The sequence below is a fragment of the Pseudorca crassidens genome, chromosome 17 (genome assembly GCF_039906515.1).
Source record: "Pseudorca crassidens isolate mPseCra1 chromosome 17, mPseCra1.hap1, whole genome shotgun sequence".
Taxonomy (NCBI): domain Eukaryota; kingdom Metazoa; phylum Chordata; class Mammalia; order Artiodactyla; family Delphinidae; genus Pseudorca; species Pseudorca crassidens.
Window position 1 is genome coordinate 25,971,318 of NC_090312.1, and position 25,350 is coordinate 25,996,667.

At 33.4% G+C, this 25,350-nt stretch overlaps 1 protein-coding gene across 1 annotated transcript in view; it reads left to right on the plus strand.

The window, feature by feature from the left end:
• LOC137210719 (CUB and sushi domain-containing protein 3) overlaps window positions 1-25,350 on the plus strand; it is a 705,705-nt gene that overhangs the window by 663,195 nt on the left and 17,160 nt on the right. The window contains exons 56-61 of the mRNA XM_067712783.1: window positions 427-600; window positions 2,314-2,387; window positions 13,262-13,373; window positions 15,462-15,641; window positions 18,632-18,697; window positions 24,830-24,988. Coding sequence (XP_067568884.1) covers window positions 427-600; window positions 2,314-2,387; window positions 13,262-13,373; window positions 15,462-15,641; window positions 18,632-18,697; window positions 24,830-24,988 — 765 coding nt within the window. The remainder of the gene's footprint in view (window positions 1-426; window positions 601-2,313; window positions 2,388-13,261; window positions 13,374-15,461; window positions 15,642-18,631; window positions 18,698-24,829; window positions 24,989-25,350) is intronic.

A 25,350-nucleotide genomic window follows, 5' to 3' on the forward strand; every position in this document is an offset into this window, starting at 1 on the left:
TACATTAAAAAATACATAGCAATCTGGAGAGTATATCCTAGACCATTGTTTTTTTGTTGCTGATAGAGCTATCTGTGAATCACATGTCTTTTCAAGAATACACTCCAACTTTGTAGCATATATGTACAAATATGTGGTTTGATTCTGGTCAGTATAGAACAAAAAAATACCAAAAAATCTACAATTGTTAAGGTGGTCTACTAGGTGGAAAAATATTTGAATCAGACTAATTTTTAAAAAGTATTATGCTGAATTGAATATTCAGCATTTATTCATGTAGACAAAAGATAAATTTTCATTGGGATAGATTAACATGGGTAGCATGTCACTTTAGTGCAGTATTTCAGTTATTTTTGTCATTTTTCTGATGACATTTACTCTGATGAATCTAAATCACTGTATAATTCTCTTTCTTTTCACTTCCAGCAAAGTTTTGTGGTGACCCTGGTATACCTGCCCAAGGGAAAAGAGAAGGCAAAAGCTTTATATACCAGTCAGAGGTTTCATTCAGCTGCAATTCTCCTTTCATATTAGTGGGATCTAGCACCAGAATATGTCAAGCAGATGGCACTTGGAGTGGTTCATCACCTCACTGCATAGGTAATATTAATTAAAGATCAATAATGCTCAGTAATTTGGGAATTAATAGATAGTAGGGAGGTTTAATGGTTTACTTTATCCTATAAACTATAGTTGGCTAAATGTGAAAAATAAATGTAAAATATAGAAACCATTGGAAGGCACTGAAAATTAATATTGTTAAACATATATTATTTTGAGTACGTAAAACTTCTAGAATAAATGCTTAAAATAGTTTCCCTGTTTATCAGTAAAATGAAAAAGAAAAAAGCTACCAGATTAATATCATGAAATATCAGTACTAATATTTGTATAGAGCTTTATAGTTAATAAAGCATATTCAAGTGAAATTAGACTTGCTTCAAAAATATTAAAAAGGTACTTTGATTTCAAAATGGCTCTAAGTACATTTCTGTAATCCTAAATTTTTTTGTGTTTTGTTGTCATATATTTTATTGAAGTATAGTTGCTGTACAAAATTGTGTAAGTTACAGGTGTTCAGTTTAGTGATTCATAATTTTAAAGGTTATACTCCATTTATAGTTATTATAAAATATTGGCTATGTGTCCTGTGTTGTACAGTATATCCTTATAGCTTATTGTATATATAGTAGTTTGGACTTCTTAATCCCCTACCCCTATTTTGCCCCTCCCTCCTTCCCTCTCTCCACTGGTAACCACTAGATTGTTCTCTATATCTGTGAGTCTGCTTCTTTTTTGTTATATTCACTAGTTGTTGTATTTTTTAGATTTCACATATAAGTGATATCATACAGTATTTGTCTTTCTCTGACTTATTTTGCTTAGCATAATACCCTCCAGATCCATCCATGTTGCTACAAATGGCAAAATTTCATTCTTTGCTATAGCTGAGTAGTATTTTATATATATATATATATATATATATATATATATATATACACCATATCTTCTTTATCCATTTATCTGTTAATGGACATTTAAGTTGCTTCCATATCTTGGAAATTGTAAATAACACTGCTATGAACATTGGGGTATATGTATCTTTTTGATTTAGTGTTTTAGTTTTTTGGGGGGTGTATACCCAGGAGTGGAATTGCTGGGTCATAGGGAAGTTCTGTTTCTAGCTTTTGAGAAACCTTCATACTGTTTTTCACAGCAGCTGCACCAATTTACATTCCCACCAACAGTATATGAGTGTTCCCTTTTCTCCTAAAATTAAATTCCACATTGAATAAACTAACCAAATAACCTGTCATACAAGCTAGCCAAACCAGAGACTACCAGCCCTACCATTTTTATGCCTGAATCTCCTACAGGTGTCAGTGAAAAATGCAAATAACTAAGTCCTGTTTCTGGAAAAATAATTTATTTCTTGAAGGGAATATTACCCTACTTGATATTATAACTTAGTAAAGTCGTTGAGCAAATGTTTTATGTATGCGTTCCTCTTTCAAATCCGTCATTTTCCCTTAACTTTTTATTCACAGAGTTAGTTAGATGTCAAGTGCTTTTATATTAGAAGGGTTCAAAGTTCAAGAATTGCATAATTCATATAAACTGCAGTCTACCTGAATTTCCTGCTTTAAGATTAGCAGGCTTCTGTTCATGGAGATTAGATTTTACTCTTTATTATTACCCAGGGCCCTTTCATTAAACCCTAGATCTCTTAAAATTATTTTATGTGAGGGAAATATACATTTAAATAAAACTGTTAATTTTAAAGGAATATCACATTTTTAATCTTTATTTCAGAACCCACACGTACCTCATGTGAAAACCCAGGAGTGCCACGTCATGGATCTCAAAACAGTACATTTGGATTTCAAGTGGGTACTTTTTTATCATTTTTTTCCAGTTTTATTGAGATATAATTGACATACATCACCGTATAAGTTTAAAGTGTACAGCACAATGGTTTGACATATATATGGTGAATGATTACTGCAGTAATTTTAGTTAGCAATCCAGAGAGTATGTCCTCCATTATCTCATATACATACAATAAAAAAAAGCAAAAAAGAAAAAAAATTCCTTGTGATAAGAATTATTAGGACCTACTATCTTAACAACTTTCCTATATACAATACAGCAGTGTTAACTATACTCATCACTGTTGTATATTACATATCTAGTACTTACATATCTTATAACTAGAAGTTTACACCTTTTCACTACCTTCCTTCAATCCTGCCCCCTCCCTCCGCCACTGCTCTGGTAACCACATATCTGATCTCTTTTTATGTGAGTTCAGATTTTCGTTGTTGTTTTAGATTCCACATATAAGTGAGATCATATTGTATTTTTTTTTCTGTTGTCTGAGTTATTTCATCGAATGGATACTTTAAATATTTCCATTTAATATAAGCTAGATCAAAAGGCTTTGGTTCATGTGCAAAATCCTGTTAATGTAAACAGAAAAAAAAGTCATGCTTATATCTGCATTCAAAAACACCTTTTAAAAAAGGCAACAGGAAATGAAAGAGTGGAAATAAAAAGAAATTAGAAGGAATATATGCTTCAAGATATAGCCTAACTGACCATGAGGATAAAATTAAAATTGGAGAGAGCTGTGAGCATAGGAAAATCTGTAAGCAGTAGCTAGTATGTAAGAGAAATATTAAGTGAGGGAGTAAATGGGTAACCTCTACAGGAAGATATGGGGACAATGAGGAAAAGTGTAGTTGAAAGTGATACGGGTGACCTCGGCCTGCAGCAGCTTAAAGCAGGATTTCGGCTCCCCACCAGAGATTGAGGTCAGGCAGCGGCAGTGATAGCGCAGAATCCTAGCCACCAGACCACCAGGGATCAGCCATGAAGAAATGAATTTCTACATAAGACAGAAAGTAGTGAAGCAACTGAAGTGTTTATTAGGAGGAAAATGAGTACAGTATGTGTGGATAGACACACGAGCGGGCTCAGAGAGAGAGATCCGCACCCTCGTGGCAGTTTGAATCAATTTTATGGGGCATTTCTTCCGGGTTTCTTTGACCAATCATCTTGTTTTGCCTGGTTCTGAGTCCGTATTTGGTTTATCTCAGGGTCCTCCCCTGTGTGCGTGCACATCTCTTAGCCAAGATGGATTCTAGTGAAGAGGGCTATGGGTAGTTGGCATCACTTACTATGGGGTGGCGCCCCCTCCCTTTTTGACCTCCAAGGAGCCTTTCTGCGCATGTGTAGTTGGGAAGGTCTCCTTGACTTCGAGAATGAGGAATATGTGGTCTCTTATCTTCTATCTGGGAAGGGCCCAGCCCCCTCCATCATCCTGCTTTTATGGAGTTTCTGCTATTATGGAGTTTCTGTCCATAGGGGAGAACCTGTTCAGCCTGAGGCCCATCTATCTTCTGCCTCAAAAGAGGTTTAGAGAAACTTCTGAGACAAAGAGTTACCAAATATATAAAAATGTGGTTATTCTAGAAGGCAATAAGACTAAAAGACTTTTTTCTTATAATATGTATATAATATTAAAATAATTTTTAAACATTTTCATTGATGTGGGAAATTTCTGTAAAAATAATTTAACTGTAACCTATTATTATACAACACAGAGTTGGATTGTAATATTAGAATTCTTTAACATGCCCAGTCACGTGTGGCTGACTTTCTTTTCTTTCTTATTCCAGTTTAGATTTTATGTAGAGATTCAGCAAGATTTTCATTACAGGGGCCTAAGGGGAGCCAAAGTGCATACCAATTCCAAAAGGAAATAGCCAGTTTACACGCTAACCGATTGCCTTGTGTCGCAGGGTTTTCTAAATTGTGCTATTTTGTGTGGAATTCAGTGTGAACCCGAAGAACATTCATTTCTAAAGGAAGTACTCATAACAGGTGCCATATTTTTGTTGCTAAAAATAGTTTCCATTTATCTACAGTTCAGGCACAGTATGAACATTGATTTGATAGCTTTTCCAATTCTTCCTGTTTGCCTCAGGCCTATCTAGGTAATACAAAAGTGTGAAAAAGCATCTCAGTCTCTATTATGTTGGTGTTTTCAGAAAACTTTAGATTTGTATCTCCATAAAATGTTTTATCAGTTGATCGAGATCTTGAAAAATGAACTAGCTAAACAGTATTAGACCTCATCATATAGACAGAAACTGAAACAGAACATGACTTAACTTTGATCACAGAGCAAGTCAATGGCAGTATTTTTACAGAATACAGAATTTTGATGTCAGTGTCTGTACACTAAATCAGATGATTTTCTGAAGAATCTGAGTCCTTTTTAGGAAATACCCTTTGAGATAATGGAAATTGAAATAAATAAGATTGAGTTTAGAATAGTCATTCAATGAAATGAATAGAGTCATTCACTCTAAATTTTAAGAATTCTATTAGAATCATTGAAAAATGTTATCACAAAGTTAAACTAACCCTGAATTCATACTCTTCAGCTAATAAACATATATTAGATCATTATAGTCTATCTAGATAAATATGAATAGACTAGATTTCAGATATGGTAAAATCTAATAAAATTGTATAATCTCTATTAAAACTACAAATGATATACTGAGTATGTTAAATTAAGGGTGTCAACTTTCATACATGGTTATGGCAGATATGTGCGTATGTCTGTATATATACTTATTTTATATATTTATATACAAATCATGTTTACTAAACCTGTATAGAGTCAACAGAATTTAAGAAGTTATGTAATTCTAACTAATATCAATTTATAGATGGATTCCAAATAAATATGACCTTATATAACTAGAAAAGACTTCTCTACTGGTTGACCAAAAACTCTTGCTTACAAGTAAGAAAAATTATTTTGAGCTAGCTTAAACCTAAAGGCATTAAAAGCCATGTGTTGGTGTGTCCCAGGCCACAAGAGAAAGGATCTAGGTGAGACTCATCAAGCCTAGAATCTAGGAACTGGACAACAGTACTCAGTCTCTTACACTACTCTGTATTTATCTACTTTTTCTTTCTCTGTAGATTGGCCATATGGCAAAGGGTGCATCATTTCTATTTACATCTCAGCCACATACAGCAAGTGATTAATTATCTCAATCTCAGTTTCAAATATCCAGAGAGAGAATCAAAATGTTTCAACTTTTGTATCTACCTCTGGTTTGATCTAGTGACCAGTAGCGAGTTAAATAAAATCATAGCTATAGCTAGCCCACTTCTGGGAGGGACAAGAGAAAGGGGAAAGTTATAAATTGCAGAGGCACTCTGCATTTCTTAATTTTCTCTTTAATGTGTTTATTTTGTTCAATCTCCTTTTCTATAAAGATTTATATAGTAGATTTTTGGACATTGATATAATTACTAAAATATAAGAATATATCACCTGTTGCTAGAGAATGCAAAAACTCTAGTTTTAGAAAGAAGTACTCAAAGTAATTTCTCTTTTTATTTAAAATATTATAAACTGGAACAATTTTAGCTAAAAATATATTAGTAGTAAGGAGAATAAGTATCAAAATGATTGATGCAACATCCAGATTAATTATGGAGGAAATGCCAAACACAAATATTTCACTAACTGCTGTATTACTCTAAATTGAGCTCTGGGGTTTGGAAGGCACATTAACACTGATTTAGGACTTGTTACGTAAAATTATTATAAATATAAAATATTTTAAATCTGATTTTAGATATTTAATTCCAAGGTATTAAACATAAGATATTTAACCCTACCAAAATAACCATTATGAAAAAGCTCTGTCTTGACTACAGAGACTACAAAAGCATCCTTGATTGAGGGGTAGGGAGACAGAAATAATCAACTAAAGACAACATGATCAACTATTTGTGACTGTTGACACCTTTCATTCTCTGGCTTCTGTTTCCAAAAGCAAGTCTGGACCACCCAGTTTTATAGATACAGGACTCCTGGGTACAACAGTAGCCATCTTGGCAACCACAGTTCACCCTACTATTGAATGTTTCATGAGCAACCATATTACCCGAGTAGGTGGAGAACACTGAAGAAACCAAACATCTTCTAAGCTACCTGACTTTAAAAGGAATGTCCTAGGTATTCTATCTAGGCAGTTATCTATTGTATCTGGCAAACTTGACAGTAATCAGTTACCTAGACAACCGTGCCCCGCATCTCTTTTACGTAAACTCGGTGTTCTGTCACACATTCTGCTAATGTTTAAAAAATTCATCATGACATGCTCAGATGTGTTTGGCAATCACTAGTGTGCTGGGTGCTGAACCACTTCTCTGTAAATATAGCATCCAAGTGACAACAGCAGCAGCGTAATGGACCTTGCACAAAGCTACAGCATGCCTGAAACAAGACTCCAGCAAGTAATAATTAGCCTTTTTCCTTTCACCACTGACAGTGCTTGTCTAACTAAAAAGCTTCCCAAAGCAGAGAGAGAAGCCATGTAGAGAATCCAGACATAATTCAGAGTCAGCCCTGGCTGAAATGTGGTCTTATAATGGAAACACTTCTATTCTTAGAAGAAAAAACGATTGGTTATAAAGTAATGCTAGAAGCAGTTAAAAAGATAAGGCCGAACCATACTGAATAACTTTGGGTTATTTTTAAGAGGGGTAAATATAGTTCTTAATAGGAGAAAACAATCTATCACGGAAAAAGTTTACAACTAATATTTTTACAAAAATTTTACAGTATACTACAAGATGAAAACATCTTTCAAGGTGGAATGCTTTAGAGAGCAAAGGCTTGGCACAGTCCTAGACCCATGTAAGAGCAGCAATTACTCTTATGCCAAAATTATCTTTAGTGTAGTCAGTGAGAACCAGAATATTGATATTGTAATAAAATGTCAGGATTAGCTGGAGCAGTCTGGGAGAGCCCAAGATATTCAACACCATTCTACATTGACCATTTCTGCAAAATAATCTAAACGGACACCTACAAGCAGCTTCCTTGGGTATCCAGATACCAGGGTCAACCTTGTACCTCTGAAAAGAGGTTCATCTGATGACTCTTAAGTACACGTGTGTTAGAATTTGTGTATGTATATGTACAGCTCACATTTACATATGTAACGACATCGACTCTCTTCTAGAAACCCACATAAGCTGACAGTTGCTGAAATTTTACAGCTTTTAAAATTTGAAGGTTGGGAATTAGAGAAACAAGAGAGGCTATTCATTGACTATTGAAGTGATCAAAGATATAAATTAAGTACCATTTTAAAACTTTGTTACTATTTATCAAATGGTTACTATCTACAGCTGTAGTACTTAATAACTTATTAAAAATCATGTTAAAAAAATCTAACTCATAAACGGTTAGCTAATACTAGACTAATAATACTAATACTAGACTAATACTAATACTAGAGTGTTCAAAAGCACTGTAAAAGACATTTTATTCATATTTTGGAGAATAAAATATTTACATGTTTAATTAAGTTAGGCTACCTGTAAAGTACTGTGTGATATAATGTCAATAAAGAACTTAAAATGGCACTTTAATGTTTTATTTAAAACCATATATCATGGGGCATCCCTGGTGGCACAGTGGTTGAGAGTCCGCCTGCCGATGCAGGGGACACGGGTTCGTTCCCTGGTCTGGGAAGATCCCACATGCTGCGGAGCGGCTGGGCCCGTGAGCCATGGCCGCTGATCTGGAGCCTGTGCTCCGCAGCGGGAGAGGCCACAACAGTGAGAGGCCTGCGTACCGCAAAAAAAAAACAACAACCATATATCATGCACTTTTAAACTTCAGTATTGAATATTGACTGGTGTGTAGAATCCAATTTCATAGTTAAAAAGTAATTTGTGACTAGAATAGAACTTTTTCCCTGGTATTCACAAAACCGTTTTGCCATTTCAGGCTTCAAAAGAAAAAAAAATGTGCCTTTGCATCTCTAAGCATATCTGTAAAGAAATACAGATTCTGTTGAGTAGCCTCTGAAATTTGGCTTTCTTACATTTGGTTGGTTCATGTGACAATCCCTGTGAAATGAATGGAAATATGATTTTTAGATTAAATGACTTTTCCAAAATAAAAAAACAAAACAACCATGGTGATTATGTATGACTTCCAGTTTATAATTGAAATAAGTACATAAGTACATTGAATGAGGCAGGTGTGTTACATAGTGTTGTATTACCTTAAATGGTGAATATCATAACATGAATTTTAAAACAAAAAAGTAAAATTAAACATTTAAAATTGAAGTCTTCTGATTTTTTTTAATAAAAACTGATAAAACATCTTAATTCTGTTTTTCTCATTCAGGAAGCTCAGGGCCCAAAATTGATGCTCAGTCAGCGAAAATCCCTTGCACCTCATCTTAAGTATATGTGTTATCCTTTCATTTTTATGATCCTGCCTTTCTACTTAAATTTTATGAATTTTAATATATTAAAATTATATTAGAAGCTACCTCAACTTTTCTTGGGTAAAGTATTTAATATAAACATAATAAAAATACCAATATAAAATAGTTGTTTAAAATATATTACAGAGGGAGCATATGAATTTTTGATGCCTTTATTATATATATATTTTGATAAGTTGCTAGGAACCATACTGTGTACTCCAGTTAAGCAAATATTTGATATTGAAAATCAGACACAAAAAAATACAGTGATGAAAATTCTAGCAAAGTAAGAGTAATTTGCTATAAAACATCATGAAAGGGAAGATAGATCTTATTCAGAATGTTTTAAATTTCTAAAATTTTGATTAATCATATGATTAGATCTCTAATTTCATGACTAAGGAACTGAACTGTAACATTTTAAAGAGGGAATAAAGAGTTAAAGAAGGTAAGTCATATTTACTAATTAGACATGTCTTATAATTTTATAGTGCATTTGTAAACCACATGCTAATTTGGGCCAATTTAAAGAAAATTTTATTTAAACATTAACTGCAATTAAAACTTGATATGGATTTTTTTTAAATCTTGATATAAAAATAATTTTTAAAATTAATTTTTACATTTTATATAATTGCTTATACAAATAACACTTTTGTTAGTAAATATTGGCAGGAAAATTGTACATAAATTATTTTACAAGAATTTTTAAAATTATATAATGGAAAATTTTATAATGTTACTTATTTTTCTACAAATATTCAAATTATATTATTTATGTTAGAAATTATTTATAGTCAGAGGAATTTACATGACAAGTTGGAAAAGGATGGAGAGATATGTAAAATATACTATTAAGTAGATTTATCACTGGCAAAATTATTAATTCACTAATATTTAGAGAAAATTTTGATGATTGATTTGAATACAACAAATGTTGAATAAAAATCAGTTACTAAATTTGTATAACTCTAGGTATCTTAAATATTAGGTATAAGTGTGAATTTGACAAAAATTTTGTTATTAAATGTGTTGATGATATATAGAAAAACTTTAAATAGATTTTAGTTCTATGGTATCTGGTTAATATGTAAAGCAGTATTTATTGTGATTTCAGAAAAGATTACAGACATGAGGAAAAAGTCTTAGAAGTTAAAAAAAAAAAAGTGTATGTAATCAATCATGTCTCTCATTCCTTACTAATATAAAGGTTGATGAAATAACCCAAATGTACTCTTCAAAGAACAAATAATGATTTAACTTTATGTTAATTAAAGTATGGAAGGGATATCACTATATTTTAAGAAACTGATAGACATGTTAAATCTTTTTAAGTAATCAAATAATTTTATACTAAGTTCTTAGTCCCCATTCCTTCAGTTGCTCCAACATTTTCAGGACACTTTTCTAAGCTCTGGGTGTATAATGGTGAATAACATATGGTCCTTGGCTGAGCGGAGCTAACATTTTGGTGTGTGGGTCAGATGGAATAGATGATTTTATAGGATAGGTTGATAATATTGATAACATTGAAAGGAACTAATAAAGCACATAAGAGACAGCTTTCCTAGTCTGCTTGCTGCAGGGAAAGCTTTCTAGAAATTTTGTCTGAGCTAAATCTTTTAGGGTAAGATCTAGGGAAAAATAGTTGGGAAATGCATTCCATGTGGGAGGGACAGTGTAAAAATATGCATGCATTATGGGAACTACAGGAATTCAATATTATATGAGCACAATTTGAGTAAAAGTAAGTGGTCAATGGTGATGCTAGAGACAGCTAGTGATCAGTTTATGGAGGCTTTTATCCACCAGGTTAACATATGTAACTTTATCCTATGCGAGATAAGCCAGTAAAGATTTTAAGAAGGATAATGATAAAGTAAAACTTTCATGTTGAGTAAATCACTCTGACTTTAGAGTGAAAAATAAATTCAATGGGGTCAAGACTGGAGAAGTGGAGACAAGTTAGATGATTATTATAATTGGTTATAACAGTAATTCTCAAAGTGTGGTCCCTGAGCAGCAGCAGTATTACCTGGGAACTTGTTGGAAATGTGGATTTTAGGGTCTCCCTCAGATTTAACCCAGTCAGAAATTCCTGAGGGGAGCTCAGCTCTCTGTGTTTGGATAAGTCCTTCTGGTGATTATGTTATCTACTAAAGTTTGAGAACCATTGAGAAACCATGTTGAGGACTAAAACAAGATGTATACGTGGGAAAAGAGGGAAGGGGACAGTTTGAGAAAGATTTAGGAGGTAAAATTGTCAGTCTTTGGTGGTAGATTAAATGAGGGGAGATTTATGGGAGAAGGCTGGCCATTAACTGAGATCTAGCCTAAAGTAAGATTGCTGGATTGATAGAGGTGATGGGTTTTGTGGAGCCAGTTTGACTAAAGGATGGAATTGCAAAGTCCACTCGATCAGTTGTATAAACTATATGAGGAAGTAAAAATCTGTAGCACCATATTGCACAACTTCAGGGAGTATGTGAATGGCATGCTCTGGAGCACAATTTGAAGGATTATATTGAGTACAGCATGAAAAGTGCTCCCTGGAGTGGAGCAATGTAGTAGCCCTGGACAAAATTGGGCATTAAGAAGATAAGAGATCTCCTGGATGCAGAGATGATGCTGTCATGGAAGGCATAATATGAGATAACTGGAAGGATAAAGGTTGTTATAAGAGAATGACTATTAGAACTGAGCATTTCAAGTGTAGCATAGTTCTGGGTGATAACGAGAATAAGAAAGATGGTGGAATATAGCTAGTCTCAAGGTCCAAGTGGAATCTTGTATCGAATTATGTCACATTAAGCTTAGCCTCATGTTGCTTTAGCAGGTGGGAGTAGGAACTAATGGGAAAAAAAGGAAACACAGTCTATGTGAAAAACCCTAAGACAGCAGTTGAACATTGTCAGACTCCATATGCTGGGGAAGGCTGAAGTGGCAGACTCTAAGTACCCCTTATCTTCTCCTCCACCTCTAATCATTTAATAAATCCTGATGATTTTTCCTTTTAATATATTTTGAGTAAACAACTTCCTTCCCATGTCTATTGCCACAAGTTGGTCAAGCTTTATCCACTCAAATCTAAAATGGCAATTCAAGCCTCATAATTAGAATTACTGTTCATCATTCTTTTTGTTTCATAGTTTCCCCATACAGTGGTTAGTTTAATTTTTCAAAGATTTTATTTTCTACATAAATTTTAGTTGCTCTGAAAGCTTTAGCAACTTTATGTTTTTATTTTAAAAATTCAATTGCTATAGCCTGCTATTTGAGAGTCTTCAGAAACTGATTATTATGTCTCTGACTTAATAATTATAGCTGGAATTTATTTAAAGCTTATGTTCCATGCCCATGTGGAGCGAATTATATATCCTATTTTTATTTAATCCTTAAGTCGCAAGGGAAATAATATCATCTTTATATAGAGAGAGTTAAGTCTCAAAGAGGAGATATACCTTATTCAAGATCAGAGTCAAAGTTAAAGCCGAGTATACACACCTCTGGGGTCTGTTTTCTTTTTTACCTATATCTTACAGCTTTCTACTTTACTCCCAAATTCCCACCTCACTGTGTAAATTATCTATGATAACCAATCAAAAGTGCTCTCTTTTTTTCCTAAACTATATGATGTATGTTTTAACCACCATACATTTTCTCATAATATTCTTATCTTTTCTACTTATATCAGTTGTTTTCAAACGTTAGTTTGCATTAAAATCACTTGGAGGGCTTTTTAAAACACAAATTGCTGGTTGCTACCCTAAGAGTTTCTGATGCAGTGGGTCTCAGCTAAGTTTCCAGAATTGGCATTTCTAACAAATTCCTAGGTTATGCTGAGGTTACTGGTCTGGGGACCACATTTTAAGAACCATTGTTCTATATATTTATCTAAATTACACATCCCTTAAAAGCTTATTGCAAATAGCATGTCTTCCATTGTATTTTTCTGCTACCAATCCAACCTTCAATAAGCACCTTTATGTCCAATCTCATATTGCATTTACTGTCTTACATATTCACTGCCTCTTGTGTTGTTAGCTATCTTTATTTCCGTATCTGCCCTTATCCATCATCATTTATCTGTCTCTATTTAACTGTCTGTTTGTCCATCTTATATTCATACGTAGCTTATTGGCCTTTTGGTATCATATATTTTCTTCAAATTACCATGGCAAATATTTGGCACCTATGTATACATTGTATTCAAGTATTTAATGATGATATGCACACAAAGAAATCTAAGGTTTTTTTTCTTCAGTTTTTTTCTGCAATTTTATTTTAAATCAGATTTCAGTTTCTTTTCCTTCCAACCTCTACCTTGCAGAATTTCTTTTGAAAGCATTTTCTCGTCCATGTTTTTATTCTATCTGTTGCTGTATTTGAAGTTGCATTGGGACATTTGTTTTTCTCTCTGTAATTTGCTATAGGTAGGAAGTGTTGTACAGTTCCACTGCAAAAAAGGACATCTTCTCCAAGGATCTACAACACGTACTTGCCTTCCTGACCTCACGTGGAGTGGAATTCAGCCTGAGTGCATACGTAAGTATTGTGGCTAAGAAAATTATACTTATGAAGGATAAGAATTTATATGCATTTTTTTCCACATGTGAAAAATAAACTTATATGTGTGTAAAAGAGGTGTTGCATTGTTTTTTTAGGTTATTATAAAATATAATTCATGCATATAGTGTTTTACTGTAGCATACCCCCATGGCTAGTGGGGAGCATTATTCTTTAAGAAGTCAGAAGGCACAGGGCAAAATTTTGTTCTTTTTGAAAAGCTCTTGTAATTGCGTTCAGTTTGGTCACCAGGTAATTTTAGATGATGATTATTTTTTAGGTTCATAGATCTGCACCTATGAATCTGAAGTACTTGTGAGATACAGGAGGCTCCAACATAGTAGAGACTCAATCTTTTTCACTTGTGAAATTCTCTGAGAACCTGAGGAAAGCTAGAAATGTCCATGAAAGGATATATGCATGAATACCTTAACCAAAAATTTGAATACTACTTAGGATTTCCTGGAGCTTCTAAATGTGCACTGACTCTAAGTTGAAAGCACTTGCTGTACAGATTGAATAAGAGCAAAGATCACTAAACAGTCTTTTTTGAATACAGTTAGAAATAAATTTTAGCTGGTGAGTTATCTCTTTTTCCCTCCTGCTTCCTCTTTTTATTTCCTCTCCCATCTTTTTTGCGGGGGAGAAAAATGAAGAGTAAGCAGGAATAAAAATACTCATCAGAATGGTTTCTAGCTTTTAGGATTTGCTGAAGTCCAAATAAGTCCTGTGAATTTACTCTATCCCTGTTCAGAACCACCCAAATAATCACAGGGGCCCCTGTGGATCCTCAGTTTACTGAAAAGCAGCAGAACACTCCACTGAGAAGTCATGTCACATGCCTGGCTGGCTTATATTTAAATACGGCAAAATTCCTTAAAAGAGAATTCCTCAGAGTGTGTACATACTTTAGAACAGCTGTGTGGGATATACTGAGGTATTTCATAGTAAACTAAGATTCTTTGATGACCTGCATATGGGATATGATGATTTAAATAAAATTAAATGGCTTCTGTTACTGCAGAGCATCTCAGAATATCTAATAGGTGCATAATGGGGCTTAAGAATGTAGCAGAAACAGACAATTTGTGTTTATTCTTAGCAGTATTTCCTCAATGAGAATTAAATTTTATTAACTGAATTATATTAAATATAAACCACATAACAAAATGTTTTTCACATAATGTTAAAAATATTAGCTATTATTTATAGCTTAGTACATATCCACTAGGAAACAAATGGAAAAAAATTTTTCCAAACAAATTTGTCCACAGAACACTTTTTCTCAGAGACCATCTTTAAGGGTCTATATCCATGAACAAATGATCAGAAATGTTGTCTTGCTTAGGGGGAGAATTCTTTGTAGCATCTATTTCTGATTAAGAAGGGAATGGTCATCATAAGACACAAAGCAGGTGAACTGAGCGGCAGGGTCAGGGAGTGTCATAAGTGCAGGTTTAGTGGAATCAAAAAATTAAATGAATGAAAAGATGCTGGTAGCATATGGACCCAAAATATGGCCAGAAAATTCCATATGCAAAAAATTATAAATTGTACTTTCTACATTAGGAAATATGAATATCAGAGCAAATTGTGGTTGAATTTACCTTTAGAAGACATGCTTTTTAATTTTAAATAAATATAATAAATAAAAATTATATATTAATATTTCCTAAACTGGTATAGAAAATCTGAGTTTGATCAACTTTAAAACTTATCTTAAGCAGGACTTATTAGATCCTTTAAAATGCTAATATATATTGTGACTCTCTAAAATGGTGATATAGTATACATTTATTAGCTTAATTATCCAGAGTTAGTCTTTTATTTTTTCTCTGTTTATATGTTAACAACCACCAGTGTTCCACAGATGATCGTTTATGAAATGCTAGTCTATGAAAACAACATTTACATTTACATTGATAAGCTTTCCTTGATTCATGAGAATAACAAGTTATATTTATATAAAGACATTAGCATACCTATAAAAATATATTGTGACTCCGATCTCAAAATTTTCTTAACATGTCTATAAAAATGAACATTTTTTCCCTTTTCTTAATATAGCCCACAGCTGTAAACAGCCAGAAACTCCTGCTCATGCAAATGTAGTAGGAATGGACCTTCCGTCCCATGGGTATACATTAATTTATACCTGCCAGCCTGGCTTCTTCTTAGCAGGTGGAACAGAACATAGAGTGTGTAGATCTGATAACACCTGGAGTGGAAAAGTTCCTGTTTGTGAAGGTAAGTTTTCTCTATAAAAGCTTTCAACAGAAGATTTTGTACTGTTTAAGCTTTCCTCAGATACAAGAGACAAAAAAAAAAATCAATTTAGATTAGCTTAGGAACAATGTAAATTTGTTCACCAACTCTAAGAGTAGGAGTGATGTAGACACTTTTGGATCCCAGGGCACAGAAATATTATTCAGGCCTTTTTATAGCTTCTTTTCCATGCTCTATTTTTAATTCTTGCCTTTATTACTTTTCCTAGTTCTCTATTCACAGTAGGTATATTAGTTTTCTAAGGCTGCCATAACAAAGTACCACAAGCTGGGTGACTTAAAAGAATAGGAATTTATTCTCTCACAGTTCTGAAAGCCAGAAGTCCAAAATCAAGGTGTCAACAAGGCCATGTATCCTCTGAAGGCTCTAGGGAAGAATCATTCCTTACCTCCTTCGAGCTTGTTATAGCTTCTGGCTATCCCTGGCATTCCTTGGTTCATAAATGCCTCACTACAATGTCTACCTCTATCTTCACATGGCCTTCTTTCCTATGTATCTCTATATGTCCTGTTCTCTTCTTATAAAAACACTAGTCATTGGACTTAGGGATTATTTCAGAAATATTTTACCTCAAGATTCTCACCAAATTACATCTTCAAAGACTCTGTTTCCAAATAAGGTCATGTTTTGAGGTTCCTAGTGAACATGAATTTGGAGTGTGTACTATTCAACCCACTATAGTAGGGAATATTGCTGCCAGCATTCCTGGGTTTATATCCTTCTGGTAGAATAACCCTAGTAGAAAGAGTCTTTCCCAAAACTTGGTCAGGAAAGCACTATATGAAAGTCTGATTGCCACAATTTTTAATGGAATCCATCTCCAAATTCATTTCTCAGCCACTATGATATGACAGTTTGACCAGATCTAGGTGATGTTTCCACCCATGTTGCTGCTTTGGTTGATCAGGACAATCCCCATCTGAACAAGATGTAATGAGTTTACCAGAGGAAAAAAGGGTTATGTTTCCAGAAGAAGGAACAAAGGAGGTTTTTCTAGAATTCTTGATAAAGTGATCAATACATTCTTTTTTTTTTTCAGTCCTTCTAATTCTTTATGTCTTGTAGCCTTCACAAATGTAAATGACTTTCTCCTCTTGAAATGTTTTCACTCTCTTCTCTTAGCTAGAACATTACAGGTTTCTTTTTTCTTTTTTTTTTTTAAATTTTTCATGATAGGAATCCCTTCTGTGTGAGATCTTATTCTTTTATTTGTTTACTTTTTATTGTCTTTCTCCACTCTCCTGTCCTTTCATCTGCCCTTCCCTGACTAGAATATAAGTTCAAAAGAAAAAGGAAAGAAAAAAAAGAAACTTTAATAAATCTAAATATGGCCCATTTTAGGGTTCTTTTATGTAAAAAAAAAAAGAAACTTTGTCAAAGTATTTACAACTGTGATTTTAACCACTAGATCAGTGCCTTATATGTGAAAAGTATTCAATCAATATTTGTTGAATAAATAAATATTTTATCTCCTCAAATTTCTGGCTACCTATTCTCCATTTCCTTTTTAAGCTTAATGTTTTCTACCCATTTTTTCTAAAGCTCAGTTCTTAGTCTTCTTTTCACTCTGTGTTCTCTCCCTAGGTGATCTGATCTCATTCAAGCCAATGACTTAAAGTTTCCTCTATGAAGGTTATTTGCAAATTAATATTTCTAGCTCATTTATCTTCTCTTAGCTCCAGAATTATATGCTCAATTTCTTACCTAATATCTCTTCTTGAATTTCTCAAAGACATTTAAATAATATATGCAAATCTAAACTCATCAATTTCCCTTCACTGTAAGTCTTCTCTTGATGTTCCCTAACTCAGTGGTACCATCATCACATAATAAATAGAAATCTAGTAGTCACCTTTGACATCTTCTTGTCTCTTTAAATCCACCAGAATTTTAGTAGGTTTAAAAAAATTCTATCCACTTTTGAATTTATCATCACTGTTACTGTAATCTAACTCAGCATTATCTCTACTGAGACTACTGAAATGTCTTTGACATCTTGTCTCTTTAAATCCACCAGAATTTTAGTAGGTTTAAAAAATTCTGTCCACTTTTGAGTTTATCATCACTGCTACTGTAATCTAACTCAGCATTATCTCTACTGAGACTACTGAAATGGCCTTCTAACTTCTCTGCCCAAATCAATACCCACTCCTTTCCAAATTGTTCTCCACCTTGCAGCCAAGGTGATGTTCAACCAAATAACTTCCCCTTAAAACCTTTAAAGACATTACTTTGTTCTTAGGAAAAAGATGTATGTCTTTACAGGTCTACAAGCACTGCATATCACAGCTGCTTCAACTTTGCAGGCACTTTCAGCACCCCACATGATTTTGAGCTCCTTTTGGTTTGATTTAAAAACTTTAGTTTAACTCTTTACCTTTGAGACTAGCCAATTTCTTATGACATCATGGGGTACCTTAACAATTTCTAAGTCTTTTTTTTTTTGGTGGGGGGGCATGCCGCACAGCTTGTGGGATCTTAGTTCCCTGTCCAGGGATCAAACCTGGGCCCAAGCAGTAAAAGGGCCAAGTCCTAACCACTGGACCACCAGGGAATTCCCAACAATTTTTAACTCTTAAACATGAACCCTACCCAAATTATTTGCCTTTAAGCAACAGGAACATACCCTCAGCCCTCAACTTCCATGTTGGAATCAACTGTTTCCATGTTGGTTTATGCCTTTAAAATAAGAAACAAGACCCCAAAATACTAAGGCAGCACTGATATTCCCTTTTCCCCACTGGACTGTAATGGGGATAATTATAGAAGTTGTTAGCTGAACAGAAGTGTTGAGTGAGGACTGAGATGCTATAGTGAACAGGACATTTTGGAGAAAACTATATGATATTTCAAAGAATAAAATTGACAGTGCATCAAACTGTGTGTGTGTGTGTGTGTGTGTGTGTGATTAATTATATTAAATTTTGTAAAATTTTTGTTTCTTTTCATAGCTGGTTCCAAAATATTGGTGAAAGATCCTAGACCTGCGCTAGGAACACCCAGCCCAAAGCTAAGTGGTTAGTAATTTCAGTTGTTTTTCTAGTAGTCATGATTTCTCAAGGTGATCTTCTGTTGTATTGACAAAGTGACCATTTATTTAGAAAAATATATTTCAGTATGGGAAAACTATGCATTTTACTGTTTGGAATTTGAAGTTTGAAAATTTGTATTATAAGATACCAAACTTTGAGCAATGTAATACTGTGTCATGTTAATATTCCAAAAATATTGTATATAGTTGTCTCTATAAAATTTCCCTTCAAGAGTATCTGTAGATAGCTATAAAATAATGGCAATGGTTTATTTAAAACATTAAAATAAAAATTAGATTTACATATAATTTTTAAATATAAATTTTTTAAAGAAGGAACCAAATACACTTGGAGTGAGAGTAAAAGTTCAGCAACTTCTAGAACTTGTCCAGTTTATTTTCAGTAATTTGATTTAAAAATAAAATTTTTAGTCGTTAAAAATATGGGCCTTGAAGTCCTACAACCTTGATGTAATCCCCATGTTATACACTGCCTACCCTATGACTTTGGAAAAGTTAATTTCTACATCTGAGCCTCCATTTCTTTACCTATACAAAAGATATATTGATTAGATTAATATGAATGAACTTCATAAAAATGAAGCACAAAGTGCTTGGCTCATGGTAAGGGCTCAGTATACGAGAGCTTCTTTTTAATGTATTAGTATGTATTTTATTTACATGGTAGGAATGAAAAGCTACACATAAAATTAAAGGCTCAGCATTTAATCTTTACCTTGGAAATAGATTTGGTCCAGTTGTAATAAGCCAGGTAGAGTGTTAGAATCTACTTTTAGTTGGTTTAAAAAGTTCTCAATGTACATGCTATTAAACTGGACTGCCTACCAAAAAAATTAGTCTGAGAAACTGATTTTTTTCAACAGTCAGTGAAAACAGACTGAATTTCTCTAAGGTGACCAAAAAATATGTCATCATGAGAGAGAAAGTGTTGCATGGATTCAGAAAACCACAATGGTCCCAGCCCCTGGTAACCTCTATTCTACTTTCTGTCTCTATGAATTTCCCTATTCTAGGTACTTCATATAAGAGGAATCATACAATGCTTGTCCTTTTGTGTCTGACTCGATAATGCTCCGTTGAATGTATATACCATATTTTATTTATCCATTCAGCTGTTCACTGACATTAGGATTGTTTTCACCTTTTTGGCTAGTGTGAATAATCCTGTGAACACTAGTATACGAGATTCTTTTTGATTTCCTGCTTTCCATTCTTTTGGGTGGTAGTAGAATTGCTGGATCATGTGGTAATTCTAGGTTTAACTTTTTTGAGAAACTGCCAAACGGTTTTCCAAAGCAGTTGAGTCATTTTACATTCCCATCAGCAAAGTACCAGGGTTTCACGTCCTCACCTACACTTGTTATTTCCTGTTTACCACAACTTTTTAAAAAAAGAAAAACAAAGACTTAGTGCAGGGTTGTAATTATAACTCAAAATGTGTTCAATATAAGACTAGGTTTGCCTCATTTTTAGGTAAATATCTTACATTGGACCTTTCATTTCATGTCCACTGTTAAAATGTTTACCATTAATGATTAAAGGACTTTTTTCTGGTTAAAAAAAAAAAGAAAGAAAACCACAATGGTCAATCAGTGCCCAGAACTTTCCAAGAAAGATACTTTATCTGGGAGCAGATGTGTACCCTGAATAATAGCTCCAGCATATCAAGTATAAATCTAGACTGTCCTGGGCAAAACATGGCCAATGGCTACCAATAAATATTTCAGGCTGACAAAAAATTTTTTTTAAAGAATATGGAAGAACTAAATAACAAAACTAATATGTTTGATGTAAAATATATATATATATATATATTTCTCATCAACCAATTAAATAATATATACTTTCTTTAAAGGCACATGGGACAGCTATAAGAATTGATCATATATTAAGCAATAAAAAAATCTACACAAATTTCAAAGCAAAGTTAGTCTTACCTGACCATGATGCAGTTAAAAGTTAATAAGAAAATGGATAAAATTTTTAAATTCCTCAGTATTTGGAAATTAAGAACAAAATTAATACTGATGAATAACTCATAAATTGAAGAAGAAATTAAAATGGAAAATATAACAATATAGTTTAGTTATGCTGAAAAATCTAGATATCAAAACTTGGGAGCTAGAGCAAAAGTAAAGATGTGAGGGAAATATAAAGCCTTAAACCCTTACATTAGAAGAAAAGAAAGCCTTAGAATTAATAACTGTCCCTGTTAAGAAGATACAAAAAGTATAATGGAATGATCAAAAGAAAGCAGAACTCAATGTAATAAAAATGATCAAACAAACCAAAAAAACCGCAAAAATATGACAGAAGAATCTCAACAGAGTCAAAAGTAGTTCTTTAAAAGAAAATGTACAAAGTGAATAATTTCTGTTAAGATTGATCAAGAAAGGAACAAAAAGTAGTAACATTTCAAAAGGAAACGTGAAAACCTACATAGAGTAGATTGAATAAATTAGCAATATATAACAGAAAACTACTGTAACTGTCAATTTTAAAAAACTTAAACATTGACAAATTACTAGAAAAGTGGATTTTAACATAACTAATAGGAGAAAACTCGAATAATCCCATAACAAAGTAATAGTTAAAGCTATTTCCACAAGGTAAACCTGTTCCATATGCCTCTACTGATAAGTTCTACCAAATTTTGAAGGAACAGATCATCCCAGTTTTATAAAACTATCAAAAAAAACCCTCATTTGATGGATCCAACATAACTCTAATAACTCAGGTAAAGACACTATAAAAAGAGAAAATTACAGGCCCATTTGACATAAGATTATAGATGAAAAAATCCTACATAAAGCCTTAGCAAATCAAATACAGTTGACCCTGAACAGAAAGTGGGTTAGGGGCATTGGCCGTCAGTGCAGTCAAAAATTTGCATATAACTTATCGTTGACCCTCAGTATGTGGCTCCTCCTTACCCAAGATTCCTTCATATCTGTGATTCCGCATCTATGAATTCAACTAACCACGGATCAGTACAGTAGTACTATAGTATTTACTGTTGAAAACAATCTGTGCATAAGTGGACCCTCACAGTTCAAATCCATGTTGTTCAAGGATTAACTGTACAACATTATAGTAAAGATGACACATCATTACCAAATTGGGTTAATGATAGATTTACAGGGATATTTTCATGTTAAATAATCCTTAAAAGTAATCTATCACATTAAGAGATTAAACATGCAAAAATTATGATTATGTATGATCATCTAAATTATGATCATCTAAATACTTGCACAGAAACTACTTTGTAAGATTGAACATCTATTTATAATTTTTAAAAACTTTTAATAAATTAGAAAGGAAAAGAATTTCTTTAACCTGAGTGAAGGTATCTATAAAACTCTAGAACAATGTCATCTTAAGTGGGAAAACAGAAGCATTTCATTTAAAATTATGACACAGTGATTAGATTACTCCAAAGTAACAATTAAATTTGGCAGTGGTATCAGTGTCAGGAACATGATACTCTATATGGTAATGCTATGAGGCCTATGTTACAAAGTTTAGATTCAAAACTGTCTTGAAAAATAAAGATCGTAACCATCATTGTCTTCCTCCTTTTCACTGTGCTCCACATCAGTAATAGTTAGATGACATTTTAGAGTTTAGAAAGAACTGCCAAATACACAATCACATTTAAATCTCAAATTAGACTTAACAATAGAAAGTATTGTCATCTCCTTGTACGTAGGGATTTAAATGACCAAATAGCGTCTGCCTCTCCCATCCTATCATTAGTTACATTTCTCAGTTATGTGTGAGAAAGGTGGAGGGTGGTGGTGGCATGCTGGAGCTGACCGGTAGAGCTTTGCCATAGCCAGTTCTGTGCATTCTTCCAGACTCTGCGTTCAGTGATGTCATGTTCATAGTTTGAAATCTGACATCACGGGAATATTTACACTATAGAATCAGCAAATAGTACAACCAGTTTGTTGGTTTGTTTGTTTTCTGGAGAGCCAGTTGTTAAACATTTACTACCACATCAATGATTAATCCGGATACAATGTTCTTTGCTGCTGCTGGTACCTACTTCTTTCCACTGCTATTTTCTCCTGCCACGGGGGTTCTCTTTAGTCTCCTTCAACCAACTTCCTTAATTCTCCTAAGCACAATGACAAGATCACCAAGTGTAGCAGATTTTCGTTAAATATTCAGGGGTATCAAAGAGTAAGCATAATACAGGCCAGGGAAAATAAACAATCAGAAAGATAAGAATAACACATTTATTGAGTACCTACTATATGCCTTCACACTACTGTTAGAACATCTTTCTCCCTTGCTCTTCCTCCTATCTCTACAACTAAGAGCCTATTACCTCCAAATTCCAGATCTTTCTAATGAAGGATAATTTAGCTTGTCACTCCCTCCTCCAAACTTATTTTAGGTATGATTTTTGAGTTAACTGCTCTTTAAGGTGCTTACCAAATCAAGGGCTTTTTACGCATACACCGTATCAAATTTTTAGGCAAGGTCTCCTGTACATACAGAGCATAGCTGTGTAGTTTGAGGTTTGGGGAGGGAGTGCCACTATAAGGGTGACTTGGCAAAGGTCCCAGAGCCAGGACTATGGATTTTTCATGATACTAACTGCATGTTCACTAACTATATATTTTATTAGCAACTATGTAATGATCTATGAGACCCACGGTTTCCCTATTTTACCTGTATAATACTAATGATAGCAACTAACACTTATCAAAACTCTTCATATTCATTATCTCATTTAATCTTCCTTGTAACTCTGTGTTAATCTCACATTACTGATGAGGAAATTCGGGTTCAGAGAGTTAAGTAACTTAGGGAAAACCACACAGTTTATAAATTGTAGAGGAGGGACGGAAATACAAGCGGTCTAGTTCCAGTGCCTGCACTTCTAGTCCTTCTGCTATATTGCTTTTGAATAATCGTAGAAAAAAATAATCATGTTGGTTGAAATACTCAGTAAAAAATCTTGAGTGCATTGTATGTTCATCTTCTACCATAGTATTGTTTTACTTGTTTGCCTAGTAGAATTCAGGGAATGTACAATTTGTAACACAGTCTCTGTGATCTGAGCAGTAAAAACTGTGATGTATGTAGAGAAAAACAGGTAACAAATGTCAATAACTTGTTAGGGAAAAAAAAAGGCTTTCCTCTAAATCCATGTCATTCATTCAGTCACACAAATAGGCAGGCTCTTTTGAATAGCTGATTTCTGAGGATGTGCTTTAATGTGATGTACAGAATTAATGGAAGCTCTCTCAACCTCTTACCAGGATCTGAGAAGACTTTGACATACCTAATTTATATTAGCTATAAATTACATAACTAATTTATATAAATATAATGACTTATTTGTCTGCATTTAACATTAAGAGTGTTTCTTATTTGGATGAAAGGTTTACATTAGAATATTCTTTGATTCTACCACAGTTCATCTCTTTCCCATGAGAGTTAGCCAATTCTAGTGACAATTCTTTTATTTCCATAAATACCTGTAAACCTCAAAGATGTCAGGAGCAAAACAGGTAGAGCCCTGTTCTTCTTCAGGAGCATCTATTATTGAAATAACTGAACTCAGTATTCTGTAAAGGGGTAAAAAAGGTCAAAGGAGCATCTCTCCTGACAGTCTCCCAGGGCTTTTATGCAAGGGGGGGTTTTAACTCTATGCTCTTCCTATGAACCTATTCCTACTGCTAGGAGAAAAGCAGGCCTCTTGGGACTTGTATATAGACTGACTTGGCCCAGTAAAATCATTTTATTTTCCTTCTGAAAGAAAGATATTATTATAGGAAACAAAATATAAGTAAACTTGATATTTAGCTGGATTCTAAATATGTCTTATGTCATTAATTGGTTTTGTTTATTTATCACTCATTGATGATGTATGTACAAATCTAGATTATTATTTTGGTTTATTCTAAAAAAATTAAAACACTTATGTGAAGAATTCATTTTATAATGTAAATTCTGTATTATTGTATATTTAGAAAAATATGATTATTCAATAAACTAATACTCATTAATCTGGTATTTAATGCTTATATTTACAGGGCACTGTAAAATTAACATATATGTTTATTTAATCTATTCACAGTTCCTGATGATGTGTTTGCCCAAAATTATATATGGAAAGGCTCTTACAATTTTAAAGGAAGGAAACAACCCATGACCTTGACAGTTACTAGTTTCAATGCTTCCACTGGGAGAGTCAATGCAACACTCAGTAACAGCAACATGGAACTACTACTTTCAGGTATCACATTAAAGAACAGCAAACAATGCCTTATGCCTTCATTTCCATCATCTCATCATTTTTTTAGTGATTTTTATACTGTGAAATATTTGCTATATTTTTGATGACATTCATAATTCATTCAGAAACAAGGCTTTCTGTTTTTTTGATTGATGCATGAATATTACTACACAAATACAAAACTCTGTGATTCTGAAGTAAGCTCCCTCAAGAATATTCCTATGTGGCTAGAATGACATGTCATGAAATAGAACAGAACTTTTAATTTGAATATAACTAACTCCTTCTCTATTCTCATAACACCAAAGAGATTGGATCGGTGATTTGCAAGCTATTCTATGGTCACAAAATTATGTCTTCAA